Source organism: Culex quinquefasciatus, chromosome 3 (genome assembly GCF_015732765.1).
Source record: "Culex quinquefasciatus strain JHB chromosome 3, VPISU_Cqui_1.0_pri_paternal, whole genome shotgun sequence".
NCBI classification, from domain to species: Eukaryota; Metazoa; Arthropoda; class Insecta; order Diptera; family Culicidae; genus Culex; species Culex quinquefasciatus.
The window spans coordinates 71,153,622-71,172,477 of NC_051863.1; the positions used below are offsets into that span (position 1 = coordinate 71,153,622).

The 18,856-nt window shown below is 47.9% G+C and overlaps 2 protein-coding genes across 5 annotated transcripts; one reads left to right on the forward strand and one right to left on the reverse strand.

Moving 5' to 3' along the window:
• Window positions 1-7,131: 7,131 nt before the first annotated feature.
• On the reverse strand, window positions 7,132-15,271 carry LOC6037582 (HEAT repeat-containing protein 5B). 4 transcript variants are annotated; one of them, XM_038260624.1, is made up of 8 exons: window positions 15,111-15,271; window positions 12,852-14,822; window positions 12,521-12,794; window positions 12,400-12,432; window positions 8,966-12,104; window positions 8,299-8,901; window positions 7,882-7,896; window positions 7,132-7,806 (listed from the first exon to the last, which is right to left on the reverse strand). In XM_038260624.1, exons 2-8 carry the CDS (start codon window positions 14,810-14,812, stop codon window positions 7,466-7,468), a joined length of 6,366 nt encoding a protein of 2,121 aa, XP_038116552.1. In that variant the 5' UTR covers window positions 14,813-14,822; window positions 15,111-15,271; the 3' UTR covers window positions 7,132-7,465. The 4 variants fall into 4 exon arrangements, with proteins under 4 accessions (XP_038116552.1, XP_038116555.1, XP_038116553.1 ...); XM_038260627.1 differs by lacking the exon at window positions 12,400-12,432; XM_038260625.1 differs by lacking the exon at window positions 7,882-7,896.
• Window positions 15,272-15,397: 126 nt separating this feature from the next.
• Window positions 15,398-16,254, forward strand: LOC6037581 (putative glutathione-specific gamma-glutamylcyclotransferase 2). The gene is made up of 2 exons (XM_001847425.2): window positions 15,398-15,706; window positions 15,762-16,254. The coding sequence occupies exons 1-2, from the start codon at window positions 15,446-15,448 to the stop codon at window positions 16,215-16,217; spliced, it is 717 nt and encodes a 238-aa protein (XP_001847477.2). The 5' UTR covers window positions 15,398-15,445; the 3' UTR covers window positions 16,218-16,254.
• The last annotated feature ends 2,602 nt before the right edge of the window (window positions 16,255-18,856 follow it).

The window sequence follows — 18,856 nt, forward strand, 5'->3', positions numbered from 1 at the left end:
AAAGCAGGTTAATCGCCAGGTCCGGAACGCACATCACGTCAGTCATCGTCAGATCCCGGTTTTCTCCATCACAGTCAGCTTCCAGCTTGACAGAACCCTTTGCGACGACGGCGACCTCTGCGTTGTTGGCCACATTGATCTTGGCCGACACACTCGATGGGTTCTGCAGGATTGCTTCGTTCCGGCACATATGAGTTGTCGCACCGGAATCAATGATCCAGTCACCACCGGCTCCTGCCGGTGACTCCACCGCGTTGAACGCAGCAAAGAACGAAGTCACGTTCCCCTTGTGGTTACCAGACTTCTCCTTGCTTTTCGCGCTCGTCCCGTTCGTGCACTCCGACGCATAGTGTCCCAGCCTCTTGCAACGGTAACACTTCACATCGCACTTCTCGACGGGCTTCTTGAACTTCTGCTGCCGCTGCTTGCTGTAGAAGGCACCCTCGCTCTCGCTCGAGCCCGATCCAGCCTCGACCTTCACCTCCTGCATGATCGTGGCCTTCACTTTCTCCGCCGTCAGCTTGACCCCGGACGACTCCAGTCCGAGAATCATCGGCGCGTACTTCTTGGGCAGACCCTTCAGCAGCAAACTCGACACCCAATCATCGTCGACCTTGAAGCCGACTTCCGCCAGCTGGTTGCAGGTCACCATGACCTCGCTCACATACTCCTGGGTCGACTGGCAGATGATTTCCTCCACCTTCTCAGCTCCCACCAACCGAATCCCGGTCAGTTTTCTCAGGAGACCGATCCTCCGGGTGGAACCGCTGTCCTCAAACGTGTTGCGTAAGATGTCCCAAGCTTCCTTGCCGTTGCCGCATTCTGGACCATGCCACGTAGGCCCCGGTCCATGCTGAGGCAGATAGTCGCCAGTGCTTGCTCCGAGGTATCCGCGTCCACTTCCGGTTCTCCTTCTACAGGATCCCGTACGGCGCGCCAGGTCCGTTCCTTGATCAGGACCATCTTCGTGGCAAACGCCCAGGAGTTGTAGTTCTCCGAACCACGCAGCACCTCCTTCACCGGCAGCGAAACGGAACTTCCGGGTAGCCTTTGACCGCCAGGTTGAACCGCCGCCACGCCTCGTCCAGCGCCAGGAACTCGGACTTCTTCATCGGCCATCGTTTCAGGACAAACTTCTTCCAAATTCTTCAGTTAACTTCTTGAGTGAAAAATTTTCTTCCAAACTGTTATTTTCTCCAAACAGCCGTTGCTACGGACTGTCTGGGCCCATAACCTAAAGGCAGTAGGTCTTGTAGGTTCGAGTGATAGACAACGAATGAATAGTTTTATTGCTGCACTACAAGTCATAGCCTATTCTAATTAATAATTAATTCAACGGTTGCTTCGCCAACAGTATCAACCGTCGTTCAGTGGAGGAGACGTTCGTCCTTTTCAAGCTGTGAATATCGGACTGACCATCAACACTGCCAAGACCAAGTATCTGGTTGCTGGCAGAGCGCGTGGCAGTGCAGGTGAAGGTGTTTCGGAGGTGGAAATAGATGGGTAGAGATACGAGGTGGTGGATGAATTTGTATAGGTATCTTGTGACGTGCGACAACGATGTGAGCTGCGAAGTGAAACGGCGGATTAGTGCTGCAAACGTAGTCAGCCAGGGATGGTATTTTCTCATTTCCTCGCCGATGGCCGAGGGCTTTTAGATATCGTCCCTCGCTCAAATCATCAAATTTTCGGCGTTCTCCCAAAACTGCATCAAGAGAGCGAAGCGAAAACGACGCCGATGAAATAGCGAGCAACGAACAAACCGATGCGTAAGACGGAAAAAAATCTCTCACACAGCCAGTCCCCTCGCTCAAAAAGCAAGAGAAAGAGCAATCGTGAAATTCTCTCGCCCGTAAGCCCTGTAGAAATGAGTTCATTTGTGTGCGTGAGCTCCAGTGTATGTATACAGCAATTTCGTGTGCGTGTCTCTCCGGTTGGAACGATAGTTTCATCGGAGCCAGCGAGAGAGTATTTCTCGTCGATGTGATGGGCTTTCGATATTCGCGACAGCAAGCCGACCATCACTCGGCTGCGAAAGAGAAGAGAAGTTTTAAGAGACGAGGAACGCACCGAAATATGCATCAATGATAGTGCGATGGTGATGGTTTACCTACCCTGTAGTCAGCTAAGGTCCAGCAGCCCAGTTGGCAATTACTTCTCGCGGGCACCAGACGTGTTGCTCTGCTGTGCTGTTATTGTTTGCAAATACAATCGTCGCGTGGTGCAGACTCAGCAAAATGAGTGCTGACCAAAAACACAAGCTCATTGTGGACTTCAGCGTCCTCCCGGAACGTCCGAAACTGGATGTCGTGCAGCGGTTTGTGGGGAATAGTTCCCTCCGACCTGCGCAGCATCCAGCTGCATAACATCCGCCATTGCGTGCTAATCGAGATGGCGGACCCAGCTGCCGCTATCAAGATTGCAGATGATTACCACCTCAAGTACGCGTTCAAGAACAACCCGACCATCAAGATCCCGGTTTACATCGACGACAACACCGTAGATGTCCGGGTTCACGATCTCCCGCTGGACCTGCCAAATGCCAAAATCATCGATGCCATGCGTGAGTACGGAGAAGTGCTGACCATCAGGGACGAGGTTTGGAGGAACTTCTTCGCCGGTGTGCCTAATGGTGTGCGGGTGGTGAAGATGAAGCTATCCAAACCCGTCCCCTCATTCATCACCGTGTGCGAGCTGAGTAGCCTAGCCACATATACTGGTCAAACGGCCACGTGTCGACGCTGCGGGGAGAATCGACACGTGTCTAAGAGCTGTGCCGAAGCAGCGAAGAAAAATCGCCTCAACAAGCCCCAACATCAATCAAGCAAAACAAACCCGCCCGTTCCGTTACCGCAAGAAGAAGCATCAGCAGAAAAAAGAAGCTGCGTGGATGAGGAGAACAACACACCGATTTCTGGAACGAACAGTGCAACGACCCTGGACAACGAGAGACTCAACCGAAAATAATCACGCCGAAGAGAAGACAGTGGAAGCCTGCAGTTTGACGTGGGACTGCGCCAGTCGCATTTATTTTAAATAAATATAATTGAATTGTAAAAAAAAAGAAAAAGGTAAAACTTGGATAAACTATGATAACAGAGGCCAGATAGTTAAATAAACAAAAAAAAAAGGTCCAGCAGCCTAAGAACGTCTACAAAAATTACGCTGTACAGGACCTTGATACTGTTTGTTGCTCTTCACGAGCAGAGAGCACTTGGGGTCTGAGAATCCTGCGTTCTATCTTCGGTAGTAAGGTTGTAGGAGACAGGTGCCGTAGGCGTATGAACTTCAAGTTGTACCAAGACTACAAACATGCTGATATCGTGAAAGTCATCAAGCACGACAGGCTGAAGCTGGCTGAACATGTAGCCAGAATGTCGGACGAGCGGGCGTCTAAAACAATATTCAGCAGCGAACCAAGGCCAGATGCAAAAATTGTAAGGGTTCTCACAACACTGACAAGTGTAAATCCAAAGAAACTGGAGGCAATGGGTACTAGCTACCCCAAACGCGCCGAATCAAACAGCAATCCTCGAAACCGAAGCCACCAGTGCGGAAGACAAACAAACGGAGTCCGGCGGTTTTCCTCCGCCGAAGGAAGTAGCCAAGCAAACACAAACTACAGCTCGGAGGAACTGTGGAGTATCTTCACCGAGTTCAGTGCAAAGTTGAACTGCTCGGACCAAGTAAAAGTTGTCGGTACATAGTTTGCAAGTCCGGTTCAAAATCACGCTAGCCAGCGTTCATTTTTGTTAATTTCAATTCTCGGCATCTAAACTGCCGCTCTAATCTAGTCCGTCCCATATGTAAAAAGTGGATGCTGAGATAACGATGTGAGAAGGCCAAAAAATGTTGCACCATTTTTCACATTTCCAATCAATATTTTTTTGCTCAATTTCTATACAATTATTTCAATATTAGTTCAACAAATATTTCTAACATGAATTTGTTTCATTAATCTTAAAATTTAGAGATAAATTTATATATTTTCATACTAGAACTGACTTGCCTTTATTTTTCTATAAATAAAGGCAAATCAGTCAATGATATCAAGGTAGGCTTGAACATTTTCACCAGAAGTTAAACTGTCATTTCAAGGTTTGTTTGGGTAATTTTCAAGTGATTTTCTCAAATGTTATAAAATGAAGTTTTTTATGTTTATTTCAGATTCATTCATATATAGTTAAGTTCATAACAATGAAATTGTAATCATAAAAGAGACGAAAATACTACAGAGGCAACAGATATTTGAATGCGTGTCTCTACGTCTGGACCGTTGAAATTTAGTGATCCACAGTCTACGTTTACCGGAAGCAGAATCTCTTTCAGAACTAGGACCAGGGCAGTTCATTCAAGATTGAATAGAACTTATTTTACTATATTATTACTCATAATGGTATGTAGTTTCTTGTTTTCTCATGGTTGTCCCTTGCATGAAAAAAACACAAATGGTTTAAAATATTACGCATCAAAATTTATAAACATTCTTGCAAATATGAACTATTTATAATCTTTACTTAAGTTCTGCGGGTTCATAGAAACATTGTCCTTGAAATTTAAATGGTTCCACGTTTATTCAATCGATTCATGATACATTTCTTTAGAAGGAACTGACTCTGACTCAACAGCTGCTACAAAAGGATGAGTAGACAGTGTCATGCCGATCACGAAGTACGTACCCAGAAGAAACTCAAGTCTAACCCGAAAGGATTTTGGAAGTACATCAACGAGCAGCGGAAAGAAATCGGGTTACCGTCATCTATGTTCCTAGGAGACGAAACAGCATCGAATACGGAGGAGATCTGCCAGCTGTTCGCCGAGAAATTTTCGAGCGTGTTTACGCTAGAGGACCTGCAACCAGAACAAGTCACCGCCGCCGCCAGCAACGTCCCAACAAACGGTCTGGGTCTGAACAGCATTAGAATCGATCGCTCCAAGATTCTGGAAGCCGCAGCCAAGCTCAAGATATCCAACACGACAGGCCCGGACGGAGTTCCATCGATCGTCCTGAAAAAATGCATCGACGGGCTCCTGGAGCCTCTCTATCTCCTCTTCAATCTATCCCTCTCTATTGGATCATTTCCGAAGCTCTGGAAGCACGCCTTCATGTTTCCGGTACACAAGAAAGGTGATAAACGGAACGTGGACAACTATCGTGGAATATCAGCACTGTGCGCCGTCTCGAAACTTTTCGAGCTAGCGGTCATGGCTCCAGTTTTCTTCTTCTGCAAAAACCTGATCAGCGAGGACCAGCACGGGTTTATGCCATCGCGGTCAACAACGACGAATCTACTCACGTTTACGACGTTCGTGACCGACAGCTTCACCGCCAGATCGCAAACCGACGCGGTGTACACCGACCTGTCGGCAGCGTTCGACAAGCTGAATCACGCTATTGCGATCGCAAAACTGGAAAGGATGGGAATCGGCGGGACTCTCCTCAGTTGGTTCCAGTCCTATCTGGCCGACCGGAAAATCAACGTCAAGATTGGAGACTGCTTGTCGGCTGCCTTGATGGCCTTTTCAGGTATCGCACAGGGAAGTCATCTCGGACCACTCGTCTTCCTTCTATACTACAACGACTGCAACCACTCCTCTCTGGACCGCGTCTGTCCTACGCAGACGACATGAAGATCTACTGTCAAGTGAATAATGCAGCCGACGCTCAAGCCCTCCAACAGGATCTGAACATCTTCGCGGACTGGTGTGAAACAAATCGAATGGTCGTCAACCCCACCAAGTGCTCTGTCATCACCTTCTCCAAGAAACGCAACCCAATCAAGTTTGACTACCAGATCTGCGGCACATTAATTCCCGGGAGAACTGTGTCAAGGACCTCGGCGTGCTTCTTGACACGGAACTCACATACAAGCAGCACATATCATACATGATTTCCAAAGCCTCGCGACAGCTCGGCTTCATCTTCCGTGCAGCAAAAGGTTTTACAGATGTCTACTGTTTGAAGGCTCTGTACTGCGCTCTGGTCCGTTCAACGCTGGAGTATTGTTCTGCCGTATGGAGCCCCTACTACGAAAACAGTGCGGTGCGGATTGAGAGTGTGCAGCGAAGATTTATCCGGTTCGCGCTCCGTCGACTCCCCTGGCGGGATCCATTTCATCTGCCTAGTTACGAAAGCCGCTGTAAACTGATCAACCTTGACACCTTAGCAGTGCGTAGAAATGTCAGCCGTGCACTCGTAATCTCCGACGCTCTGACTTCTAGATTGCAGTGCCCAGCCATTCTTCGAGGACTAGACATTATGGCCCCGCTTCGAACGCTTCGTAACACTCCGTTCTTGCGTGTTCCTGTTCGCCGGACGAACTATGCTATGCATAGCGCGTTGACGGGACTACACAGAGCATTCAATTTTGTAGCTTCTTTGTTCGATTTTAATCTGTCCCGTGACGTCATCAAAAATAAGTTTTTATTGTTTTTTAGGCGATAATTTGTGTACATGTACTTAGTTTTAAGCACACCATTTGGGCATGTGGTGCCTGTTGGTGTTAAACAAATAAACAAAATAAACAAACGGTTCACTGAGCTGATGTCAATTGTTGCCCAACTGGAACCGGCTCCGCTGCCCCGTAGGACTTAACCATGTCAATTATTTTTGCAGGATGATGTATTAGGATGATGCCTTGTAGTTTCGCATCATTTCCGTAATTTTTCTGTTGAAAAGTTTTTATTATATTGGCCAAATACCCATATAAGAGGGCCGAGGTACCCCAACAGAATCCGGAATATCTCCGGTAAAAATGGACCAAATTTGTCCCCCATCTGGCAGTTCAAAATATAGACAAATCTGGATCTTTTGCAACCAAAAGCATCCAAATTGGTCAATTCTATCAAAAGTTATGGGATTTCTAAGAAAAAAAATAGGGGTCAAATGACTACCCGAGCGTTTGAGTGTTAAATTGGCTCAAAGTACATGTAAAAACAATACTTTTGCTATGATTATCTAAAAAATGACCAAAATACATATGGGACGGACTAGATTAGAGCGGCAGTAAAGGACCACATAGTAAAAACTAGAGATAACAAAAAACTAGCTAGTCGAAAATTGGGCCACTCGTGTCAATGCTCGCTTTTCGAGCGAAGGTGATTTCTCAAAAATAAGCTACATTGATCGTGTAGGTGAGTATGAGTATAATAGTAGTATAATACTTTATTGTTCAGCAGAATTACAGGATTTTGTTTTCAACAGTAAAGTTAGCTTTTAATAGGATGTAAATAAAGTTCTACAGAGTTTTGCTTTAGTACCTGGTAGGATGAAGTCCTTTTAAAACATGCAGGAAATAAACAGCCGATATTATATTCCACTTGTCAAATTACGGTTTTGCTACTTGATTAGGCGTTTAATAATTAAGAACTTGTTTCAAGATAATTCCTATTAATCTGTTAGATATCAATTAGATTGTTCCATAAATATATGCATAATATTCGGTTGCGCGCGCCCACCCTTTCCTTAGGTCGTCGTGCCAAAGTTGCTAAAGTCCGTCTTGAGCTGTATCGTGGGCTTCTGCTGCTCCTTGACGCTGGCGCGGGCCGCCGCTTCGCTCTTGTTCTTCGCCTGCATCTGGCTGCTTGCCTGGTTACGCTTGATGGCCGACTCCAGCCGGGCGCGCAGCTCCGGCGATTGGCCCATGAAGGTTTTAAACTCGTGCGGGTACTTGGGACCGATCTTCATCAGCCACTGGAGCGACTGCTCGTGCAGCTGGACGCACTGCTTCGGCCGGGCCCGGAGCTGGTCCGGCTCGAGCAGGTAGTTGATGAGAATCGGTACGAGCAGGGTGAGCATTTGGATGCCTGGAAAGGGAGGGGAAGTCGTTAGATAGATGTAGAATAGGAACATGGATATTTGAAAATCTAGATTAAGGTTACCTTGCATTAATTCCTCTGGGCAGGTTAAGGTTGGAAGTGGTTTTCGAAACATTTAGTTAGGTAGTGTAAGATAGGAGTTCGACAAGAGAGTATTGACACGGTTGGCACGATTTTCAACAATTAAGTTCTGCTACTTGACAAATGCTCTTCAATAGTCTTCAATGAGCACCTAACCAAATTTCTGGCACCTGATCTGAAGACGGTCAGGAAGGATTTCAGGTAGCTGAAGAACAACAGGGCTGTCGGCAATGATCGGTTACAACGGTTACAACATTTCAACATCTGTTTTAAGGAAATTGTGCGAAAAGTAGAGCCAGCCGACTACAAAAAAAAGAGATCCGAACTAGTGCTGAAGACCGTGCCTACCATACGATCACGAAAAATCCTCACAACCAAGTCAACTCTCGATCTACTTACGATTCTGTGGCTCGGCCAACGTAATCAGCGCCTCCAGCGTAGTGATCCCCTCCAAAATGCAGGCCAGCTCAACGTCGTTCTGCGGGCATCGATTCGCCTCGTCGAACAGCGTCTCAATGAGCCGCGGTGCGAGCGCGTGAATGTACGGCGTGGACACCTTCAGGTCCGCGTTCACAAAGATCGAGCGCATCGTTTGGACGCACTTGAGCCGCACCATCGGCGACCCGTTCAGGAAGCCCTGCCGGAAGTGGTTGATGCACGGATACTGCAGATTCGGCACCGACACCAGCGCCGACGGCGTGTGCAGGAGGAACACGGCAATCGCCAGCATCATGGTGACCTCGTCCAGCTTGGTCTCGTCCGAGCCCGTCTTGGTGAGATCGATTATTTTTCCGAGAGCACTTTGCAGCAGCTTGCGCCACTCGTCACAGGACGCTTCGTGTTTGCTGTAGCGATCCGTGGCCAGCAGCTTCAGCAGCTGCAACGCGGCCTGAATGACGCTGGAGTTGGCGATGATCGTTTCGTCGTTGGCGGATTTGGTGGCCACCTCCTTGATGACACCGGTCGTGAGGTACAGCATTGTCGGTAGGATTGAAACGGCGCCTGAAAAAAAAGGAAGTCGATTCAGTCAGCACTGCAAGGTCGTGCCAAGAATGAGGTTCCCTACCTGTGGGCGAGCACAGTTTCGTGAGGTCCGACATGCTCTGGATGGCGATGGCTACCAGCAGGCTGTTGTCCTCGGACAGTTTGAAGAGCCCGTTTCTCGCCTGTCGTTGCAGCTGTTCGTTGGCGACTCGCGCACTTTGCGATGGGTTCATCGCTGGAATTTGGCGCGCCAGCAAGCACAAAACAACCTCCATCGCTGCGTAGACGTGTGACTTTCCGGGCAGGATCTCCCCCTCTTCACCGCCCTCGCCGAGGTTATCAATGTCCGGATTTTCATCGTTGCCGTTGTCCGTCTTGTTGGTGGCCCCTTCTTCAGCTAGTTTGTCCTGCTTTTCCACTTCCAGAGATTCGTTCGCCGCAGTGATGGTTTGTTTGAGGATCAAAATGCACAGGTACTGCACCTCGATGCTGTCCCGGGTCAAAATGAGCCGGTGAAGCACGTTACACAGCTCAACGGGAAGCGACTTGTTCTTGGTCAGCATCAGTCGCGACCACTTGGAGTCAAACATCGTGTACAGCGACTGCAGGCAGGCAATCACACTGTCCAGCTTTTCGTTTGTTCTAGTGCTGCAGAGGGCTTCCATGCAAATGCCGAACATTAGGTGGAACCGGTCGGCGCTCAAACTGCCGTGGGAGATTGCACTGGAGGTGGTCGTTCCGCCGCCGCCGGACACGTTCTGATTCATCTTGTCTATGGCTTTGATGCTGTCAACGTCGTTGGCGTTTGCCTTGTCCTCTTCCGTGGCCGCAGAGGCTTCATTTTCACTCCGTGCAAATCCTTCGGCATTGAGCCATAGGGCGGCCGCGTACAGGATCGGTGGCCAGGACGTCAAGTAGTGCGGTTTGGCCAGATTCATGGTGTCGTTTGTGTAGAACGATCCACCGTCGTGCGGCAGCTGACTAGCGTATTCCGTGGGTAGCGAGAGCAGGGCGTAGTCCTTGAGGGCGGCCAGCCAGTGCGTTGAAAGGTTGTCCAGCTCGGGTTGTACCAACGACAGCAGACTTTCTCCGCGACTCTCGAAATCGCCAAATTCTTCGTCCAGCTCGTTTGCAATCGGTGCCATGTTGGTCGACGAGGAAGAGAGCGTTTTCAGCATCAGACTAGCCGGTGCCGTTCCGTTTCCCATCATTGCCATGATGTACACTTGTCCCCAGGCCTTCAGGATGCTTAGTTTCTCCAGCGTGGCCATGCTTTCGTTGTACAGCTGAGTGCTGGAAGTTTTATCGTTCAGTTTGCTCAAGTTCGACACCAGCAGCTGGTGAACCCGTCGCAAATCGTTGAGATCTCGCGCAACACCGGATCCGATCCAAGCGGAACACACTTCACAAGCGGCCGCCGTAACGTGGGATGGAGTATCAGCGGAAAAGGCCGGTCTCAGCGCAGCTCCAACTTGGGCTTGGAATTGCTCCAGCAGCAGGTGACCTGGGAACTCTGGCTCCGGCACGCGAGCAAACTTGTCGATAATCTCCTGCAGTGTCTTGAGTCCCTCGAGCCGTAGCTGATCGGAATCGCTAGTCGCTGCCATAAAGGCCATCCGGATGAGATCGGACAGATGCAACACCAGGTAGTCGCCTCGAGATTTCGTGATTTGCATTTCTTTTGCGACCAACAGGTCGAAGTGGGCCGCACTCGCGTTTTCACAGGTGGAGATAATCTTGCGGACACACTCGGCAGCAAACACGCGCGTTGGCCAACGTGGCTGCACGGCCGGATGCGTGGATTGGTTGTCCTCCGGATGGAACTCGATGTTGTCGTCGTCGGCTTCGTTGTCTTCCGCATCTTCGGGCTCTTCCTTGACCGTGATGGCCTCGGCAGGACCTGCATTCAACGCGGCTTCCGATGCCACCGTTAGGACGTTCTTGCACATGCTCAACCACTGGGACAGGTTGTCGGCGGCCAAAATTTGCAACATCGACGTGATGGTGTCGTGGATGTTTTTGATCATCACGACGTCGCTCTCGGTGTCCAGCATTCCAAACAGCACTCCCGGTAGACCGTAATCCGAGAGGGCGAATTTGTCGTCGTCGCTGACCAGGGTCAACGCGTGTTCGCACACTTCCTTCGCTTCACGGGTTGTTAATTGACGGAGACACGAGATGGCCGCCTTGCGGAGCATCAAATAGTTACTGCTCAGATTCTGACACAGATTAGGAACCAAAGTTGACAAAATTACGTGGCGAGGTGCGAAAAGATGCAGCTGCTGCAGACATCCCGTGGCTTCGGCCTGCACCAGCGGATCCGAGTGACTTTGCATAATCGCGGCGGCGCACAGGAACGACGACCGTGCTGTGCTAATCGAAGTTCCGTTGCCTTGCAATTCCGGTCCAATGGTGGTGATGAGTGCGCTCAGAACGCGGCCAATACACTGGTGCACGTCCACGTGCGATTGTGGCACAGACAGGAGCAACTTCAGCGCCAACGACAGCGTAGGTTCCACGTACCCTCGGAACATCGGGCCACCGGAATCGGCAATCAGTGCCAGCGCATACAGCGACCAAACCTGCACCACCGGCGAGCTTCCATCCTGGGCCAAAGCCAGCAAAATCGACACGCTCGTGTTCAAGTGCTGCGACGATCCCATTCCTCCGACGTAACGATGCAAACAGCCCAACGCCAGCGAGTGTCCCGTCCTCGTCACGACATCCCGCGCCGACTTCAACCGATCGAAACTCGTTTGTGCCAACTCTGCCGTAATGCGTGAATCTCCCACGACCTGGGCGATCCTCCCCAGCGCTTCCCCAGCGGCACACCGCAGAATCGGATTCGCACAAATGAGCGCGTTGATAATCAACTCCGTGGCGGTCTTCCGCACATCGTCCTGCCCAATAACGGACTTGGACTCGGTCAGACTCTTCAGCCCGCTCAGCAGCGCCGTAAAGATGTTCATCTGCACAGCCTCCTGGCGCGAACTCTTCGCGTGCTTGATGCACTCGCCAAAGTGGCCCAACATCTGCTGCCGGTGCTTGTTCGCGACCTTCGGGAAGATCAACCCGAACAGCGTCACGGACATGTCGATGACGGCAACGCCCAGCGGCAACGGGCCCGGACACTGGTCTCCGTTGACACCGGCCACCGCCCGGTACAGACTGCACGGGTCATGCTCCAGGGCGCCGGATCCCGCCGCACTGTTCGGTTGCAGCTGAAAGGGTTAGGAGAGGAAGTTAGTGGCGTGTTGGATGGTCGAAGGCAAGGTTTGGGATTAAAGCATCGAATGTGGTTGTTCCAGAGGAGATAACACACAAACACCAAACTATGAGAAGGAAAAAAAAGATGCAAATCAATTGGCTAGCGAAAGCTCTCTCTGTTTTGTGAGCTCTTTTGTGGTTTTGTGCTTATTCGCTTGATCGCGCAAAGTATTAGAAAATGAATTTACGGTGAAAAGCGTAAATTTGCTAGCTTTGTTGAAAAGTGATGATCACGAACTAATGACTTACATATTCACCATCGGCTTTCCGATTTGGTTCCATCTTAAGGTTTTAAGAGTAAAAAAAAAGTATTGGGAAACAATAGGAAGTCACGTTTTGTACGACCCACCCGGACATGTACGCAACTCACCTGGTCCTCGATCGTACGGTGGTCGGTTTCCTGGAGCCACGTGCCAAGGATGATGGAGTCGTCGGCGTGGCACATCTGGCGCAGCAGCGACGTCGTGGTGTTGGCCGGATTCTCCGTCAGCGTAAACTCCGACACCAGCATGCGGAGGAGGTGCGTGTAGGACGACTCGAGGGCGTTCGCCGGGAGCAGCGAGAGGGTTTCGTACAGCCGGAGGCGCACCATGGCCGTCGGCGCTTTCAGGTGCTGGCCGTAGCTTTTGAGCACGGACGTTATGCTGGAATGAGAAGGAATTTAGATTGAGATTTGAATGGCTTTTCAAAGTACGACTCACTTGATCAGCATTGCCAGCGCGCTTTCGATCGGAGTTAGCAGGCGGCGCGTGATGTCGTCCGTGACGAGTTCGGGGCAGTGCAGCAGGAAGCTGTACATGACGGACAGTGCGCCGGCTCTGCCTTCGAGGGTCACCTGCCAGGTGAAGGCGTCACCGCGTGCCTTTTCCGATTCAAGTTCCTTGGTTGAACGTGGGAAGGCATTTCGCCAGAGGAGTAGCATTCGCGGCAGTAGCCCCTTGACCACGGGGACTCCGAGGGTCATGATGGCTCCGATGAGCAGCCAACCGGCTTGGGTTCGGTTCAGCGACAGCCGGCTGTTTTGGCTGGCGGTTCGCAGCAGTTCTTCGGCCGTGTTGAAGATAACCTTGCCCCGGGTGTGGGGAATTCCGAGCGGAGAGTAACGGACACCACCCAGGACGGCCGCCAGGGCACCGCTGTATCCGGAGATGGCATCTGGAGAAGTTCGCATCTTTTCGATGGCCTCGATGAAGCGATCAATCAGCGGAGTTATCTGGCTGGGCACGGCGACGCAAACGCACCGGAGGCACCAAGCGGCGGCCAGGCGAGCTGCCATGCACGGATGGACCAGAACGGCGCAGGTTGCATCGATAAAGTTGAGCGATTGATCGGTAAGGAGGATTTGTGCGGTCGTTCCAAGTAGAAGCACTAAACTGCCGAGTTCTTGCAGCGCACAAACGAGCAGGTGTTGGCTGAACAGCGTTTCCTGGTTGGAATCCTTGGCATTCTCGGGGTTAAAATCGATCGAGTTCATCTGTTTGGCTATGATGTGGATCAGCTCTTTGCACGCGGAGGTTTGTGCCTTCTCGCCGAGCATTTTCCCGATGACCGAGCGTAGGATAAAGTTGATGCACTTCCGGGAGTACACTGCGTCAACGTGGGACGAGGCGGCTTTTGGATTTGCGACCAGGTCAAGCACGTGCCCCAGAAAGGCTTGCAAGTTGCGCTCGAACCACAAACCGCCCATCGTTTGGACAAACACGACGTACGCGTGGGTGACGCCGACGCGGACCTCCCGATTGACGCCCGAACTGCCTTTGATGATTTCTCCGGTTCCTTTGAGGAACGAGACACCACCCCGTAGGAAGCCGGACATGAGCACGCCCAGCGCATCATCCAGCGAAATTGGACGCAGCGATTTGGCACTGGAAGCCGACGATGTCATGTTGGTGAAGTTCTTCAGACTTCCATTCTGCGTGCAGGCGATCAACGTACCGAGCAGTTTTGCGACGGCGCAACGAACCTCGTAGTTGCAGCTATCGAACGCACGGAAGCAGAGCGAGGCCAAACTCTCCAGTTCGGTTGTGTACAGGAACGGAGCGTGCTTGGTCATCTCGAGCAGACAGTTTGAGGCCGCCACGCGTACAGCCATCACGCGATCGGTCAAACAGTAACGCACGGCCTTATAGATGTCCTTGTGCACGTTGGAGATCGCGGTGCCCATTCCGGCGCAGACCTTCTCCAGCGTCAGCATGATCTCGATCCGCACCTGGGACTCGGCATTCTTCAACGATTTGATCAAGATCTGTACGGTTTCCTCGTACGAACGACCCATCATCCGGCCGAGCTTCTCGTACATGCAGCCGACGACGCAGATGGCCGCCAGCCGGGTCGCCAGATAACTCGGCGAATCGTCCTTGTTCTTGAGGATGTCATTGCACTTGTTGACGGTCTCAAACAGCAGGAACGTATCTCCGACGGAAAACAGGGTCGCCAGACATCGTGCGATTAGCTTCCTCGTTGGCGGTCCCGGCGATCCCTGGATGTGCGCGGTCAGCTGTTCGACCAGCTTCTTCTGGCAGCCCTTGATGTCGGACTTTTGCGCCGCTACCAGCACCTTGTCCAGGAAGCGGAGCCACTCGAAGATAAACACCGGCCGCTTCTGCTCCGGGATCTGCTTGAGGGCATCCTCGTTCAAGGTCAGACTGTGCGAGAGTTCCATTTTGGCCAATCTGCGAATAGATAGAAGAGCACGAACATTAACATTACCAGCTGTCCTTGGGCGCACCATAAACAGATCAACAAGACGAGAACCAAACTTTTCTCTTTGAGTCCGACGATGGTCGACCGAATCGATAATTTACTAGGGCCCTGGAAAAAATCAACTCGGCGACGACGACGACGAGTGATATCACCAAAAATGGGTCACAAATCCCCTGTCGCGATGGTTGGTTGGAAAGTTTCGCAATCCTATGTTCTGCGTCGTCACTTTTACCTCTGCAAACGAACGAAGCACGTACCTTGCGTCTAGATGTTCATAGTTTGCTGCACTCGGAGGAGAAATTTGCAGCGAAACTTGCAAAATTTAGCAAATTTAAACTTTTTATCAATGAAAACTCCAGCCAGTCACTAACTTTTCAATGCATGATCAATGAAGTGTCAAAAACGTCGTCCCTTCTAGACCAAGGTTGCTAGAGAAAAGTGCAGCGTGGTGCATCCAAAAAAATATTCGAGCAGCTCGATGTCGAGCTGCACCGAGCGGGGACGACCCCCTTTTGGTAAATAAACACTTTTCGCACACCATCAAAGCAATCATATGTTCCGCGTACAGGTTTGATTCTTTTTCTCGACATCAATGATAGCAGCTAAATTTGCCGTGTCGCTTAGAAAATTTAAATTATTGAACAGTATTAGCAAAAAAAATCTCGTAAACATGAGTAGTAACGCGCTAAGCGTCTGTGATAGTAAAAACGAGGAAGAAACCTGGATTTTCGGCTATGGATCGCTGGTTTGGAAGGCAGACTTTCCCTTCGAGGAGCAACGAACCGGGTTCGTGAAGGGATTCTGCCGTAGATTCTACCAGAACAGCATCGACCACCGGGGGACGCACGACAAGGTTCGTACAAACTCCGCCGCACACTGTCCACCCTTTAATCAACCATCCCATTCAGCCCGGTCGCGTGGTCACCCTAATCCAATCCAAAGACCCGGACGCCAAGGTGTGGGGCATGGGATACCGCATCGGCAGCGCGGACACCCAGCGCGTGCTGTGCCACCTGGACCACCGCGAGAAGAACGGCTACGACCGGCACCGGGTGCTGTTCTATCCGTATCCACCGAGCGACGCGCAAACCAACGACCCGAAGAACATTCTGCTGTACGTGGCCACCGTGGACAATCCTTCGTTTGCCGGCCAGAGCGACAGTTTGGAGGCGATTGCGGGACAAATTTTGGGCGCGGCCGGCGAGAGTGGGAAGAACCCGGAGTACGTGTACAAGCTGGCCGAGGCCATGCGGCAGCTGTACCCGGGCGAGGAGGACGAGCATCTGTTTGAGCTGGAGCGGATTTTGAGAGCGATGGATACGGGCGATGGAACCGGGGATCGGTCGGTTAGTGGAAGTAATTAGCGCCGGAGGGCCGAATAAAATTGTTAGCGAAAAAGAATATTGAGATTTTGTTTTATTGTTTTTGCCTTATTGTTTAATTCCGTTTTGTTTTGCCTTATTGTTTAATTCCGAACGATTACAACACATTTACGTTTACGGGAATGGTGATATAAAAGCTAAAGAAGAGTGGCTTTGTTGAGCGATGATTTAATGAGATTTATTTATTTAATGTACAGTAAATGCAAAGTTCATATAATTCAGATACACCTAATATGGCAAAGGTTCTATGTTTAACCAATTAAATATCTCACATAAAATCTAAACAAGTAGGTACTTACACTAGCTTTCTCAACTAGTCAATCAGACAAATGAGCAATTGTCTACGAAATCGGTATTTTTTCTTAAATTTTAATTTTTGTATTTTTTAATCCGACTGAAACTTTTTCGGTATGCCCAAAGAAGCCATTTTGCAACATTAGTTTGTCCATGGAAGGCCGATGCCAATATTTAAAAAAGTTTTTGTCAAGGGGGTTTTAAAATGCATTTTACACTACTTCAGTTGTTTTGCAATCATTAGTTTTCAAAAAATCTAAGATCTGACAAAAACAAAAATTGTATCGAAAAAAAAATTTTGCATCGAAAATTTTCAAAAAATCTTAAGATTTTTTAATAAACCCAAACATGCTAAAAATGATTTTAAACGCAGAAGAATGTATTTTAATTTGATTTCAGCTGGTTGCACCTGAATTTTGATTGAAATTTTGAAGTTTATTGTAAAAAAATTTTTTTGCCCCCTGATTTTTCGGGCCAATTTTGAAGGGGGTGACAAAAATGATGTATGAAGATTCAAAAATCTGTATCTTTTGAAGGAATTTTTTTTTATCGATTTGGTGTCTTCGGCAAAGTATGGATACAGACTACACTGGGAAAAAATGATACACGGTAAAAAAATTGTGGTGATTTTTCATTTAATTTTTTGTCACTTAAACTTGATTTGCATAAAAACACTTTTTTTTAATATCTATATGTTTAAGAGGACATCAAATACCAACTTTTCAGAAATTTCCAGGTTGTGCAAAAAATCTTTGGCCGAAAAATCGAAATATTGGTCGCAAAAATTTTTCAACTTAATTTTTCGATGTAAAATCAAATTTGCAATCAAAAAGTACTTAAGTGAAATTTTCATAAAGTTCACCGTTTTCAAGTTAAATCCATTTTAAGGTGACTTTTTTGAAAATAGTCGCAGTTTTTTATTTTTTTAAATTAGTGCACATGTTTGCCCACTTTAGAAAAAAATATTTTTGAAAAGCATTTCAAAAGGGCCAAACATTCAATATTATGCTCTTTTAAAATGTTAGTCTTGGTTAAAAAAATTTGAAAATATTTTTTTCGCGAAGATCGGAAAATTTCACGAATGTTTCATATTTTAACATTGAAAATCGGACCATTTGTTGCTGAGATATCGACATTAGAAAATGGTGGGATGTTTGGGTGAGACTTAAAAAACACAAATATTCCTGTTTTTAAACCTTTGCATGGCAATATCTCAGCAACTAAGGGTCGTAGCAACAAAGTTCAAAAAAGCAAAATATTGAGAATTTTCTCAAAACAATTTTTTTTCAAAAGTGGGCAAACATGTGCGCTAATTTCAAAAAATAAAAAACTGCGACTATTTTCAAAAAAATCACCTTAAAATGGTTTTAACTTGAAAACGGTGCACTTTATGAAAATTTCACTTCAGTACTTTTTGATTGCAAATTTGATTTTACATCGAAAAATTAAGTTGAAAATTTTTTGCGACCAATTTTGTGATTTTTTGAAAAAATCAGTATTGATTCAAAAATTCATAACTCGGTTAAAGATTTTTTGCACAACCTGGAAATGTCTGAAAAGTTGGCATGTGATGTCCTCTAGAACATATCAAAAAATTAAAAAAAATAAAATAGTGTTTTTTTGCAAATCAAGTTTTAGTGACAAAAAGTTAAACTAAAAATCACCAAAAAAAATTATCCGTGTATAATTTTTTCCAGTGTAGTCCGTATCCATACCTACAACTTTGCCGAAGACACCAAATCGATCAAAAAATCCTTCAAAAGATACAGATTTTTGAATTTTCATACATCATTTTTGTTTGGCCAGCTGCCAAATTTGTATGAAAAATTATATGGACAAACTAATGATGCAAAATGGCTTCTTTGGGCATACCGAAGGCACCCAAATAGTTTCAGTCGGATTAAAAAAAAATCGAACGACCGAAATCTGAGAGAACTGCTCATATTCCAACAATTAAAATCGATGTAATCACAGTATAGCCAGAAAGTCTCGGAGTAGTTAGATGTATAGATTTTTTTGATTAAAAAAAACGAACTTTTTCAACCTTATTGTTTATAAGATACAGGAACGTATTTATAATATTCTTCGAAACGTGTCATCACAAGTTTAAACAAATTTGATATATTTTATTATTAGAATTTGGGTTGAAATTTATAAACAAAGCTTTCATTTTTTAACCACTTGTGGACCATTGTCCATGCACAATGAATCTTTTTTGTATGGAGCGTGGACAGTCGCAAAACCAAATGTTTGTGAAACACGATTTTTTTAGCACTCGTCGTATTTATCCAACTCGGTAAACCCTTTGGATCAATGTACGAAACGTG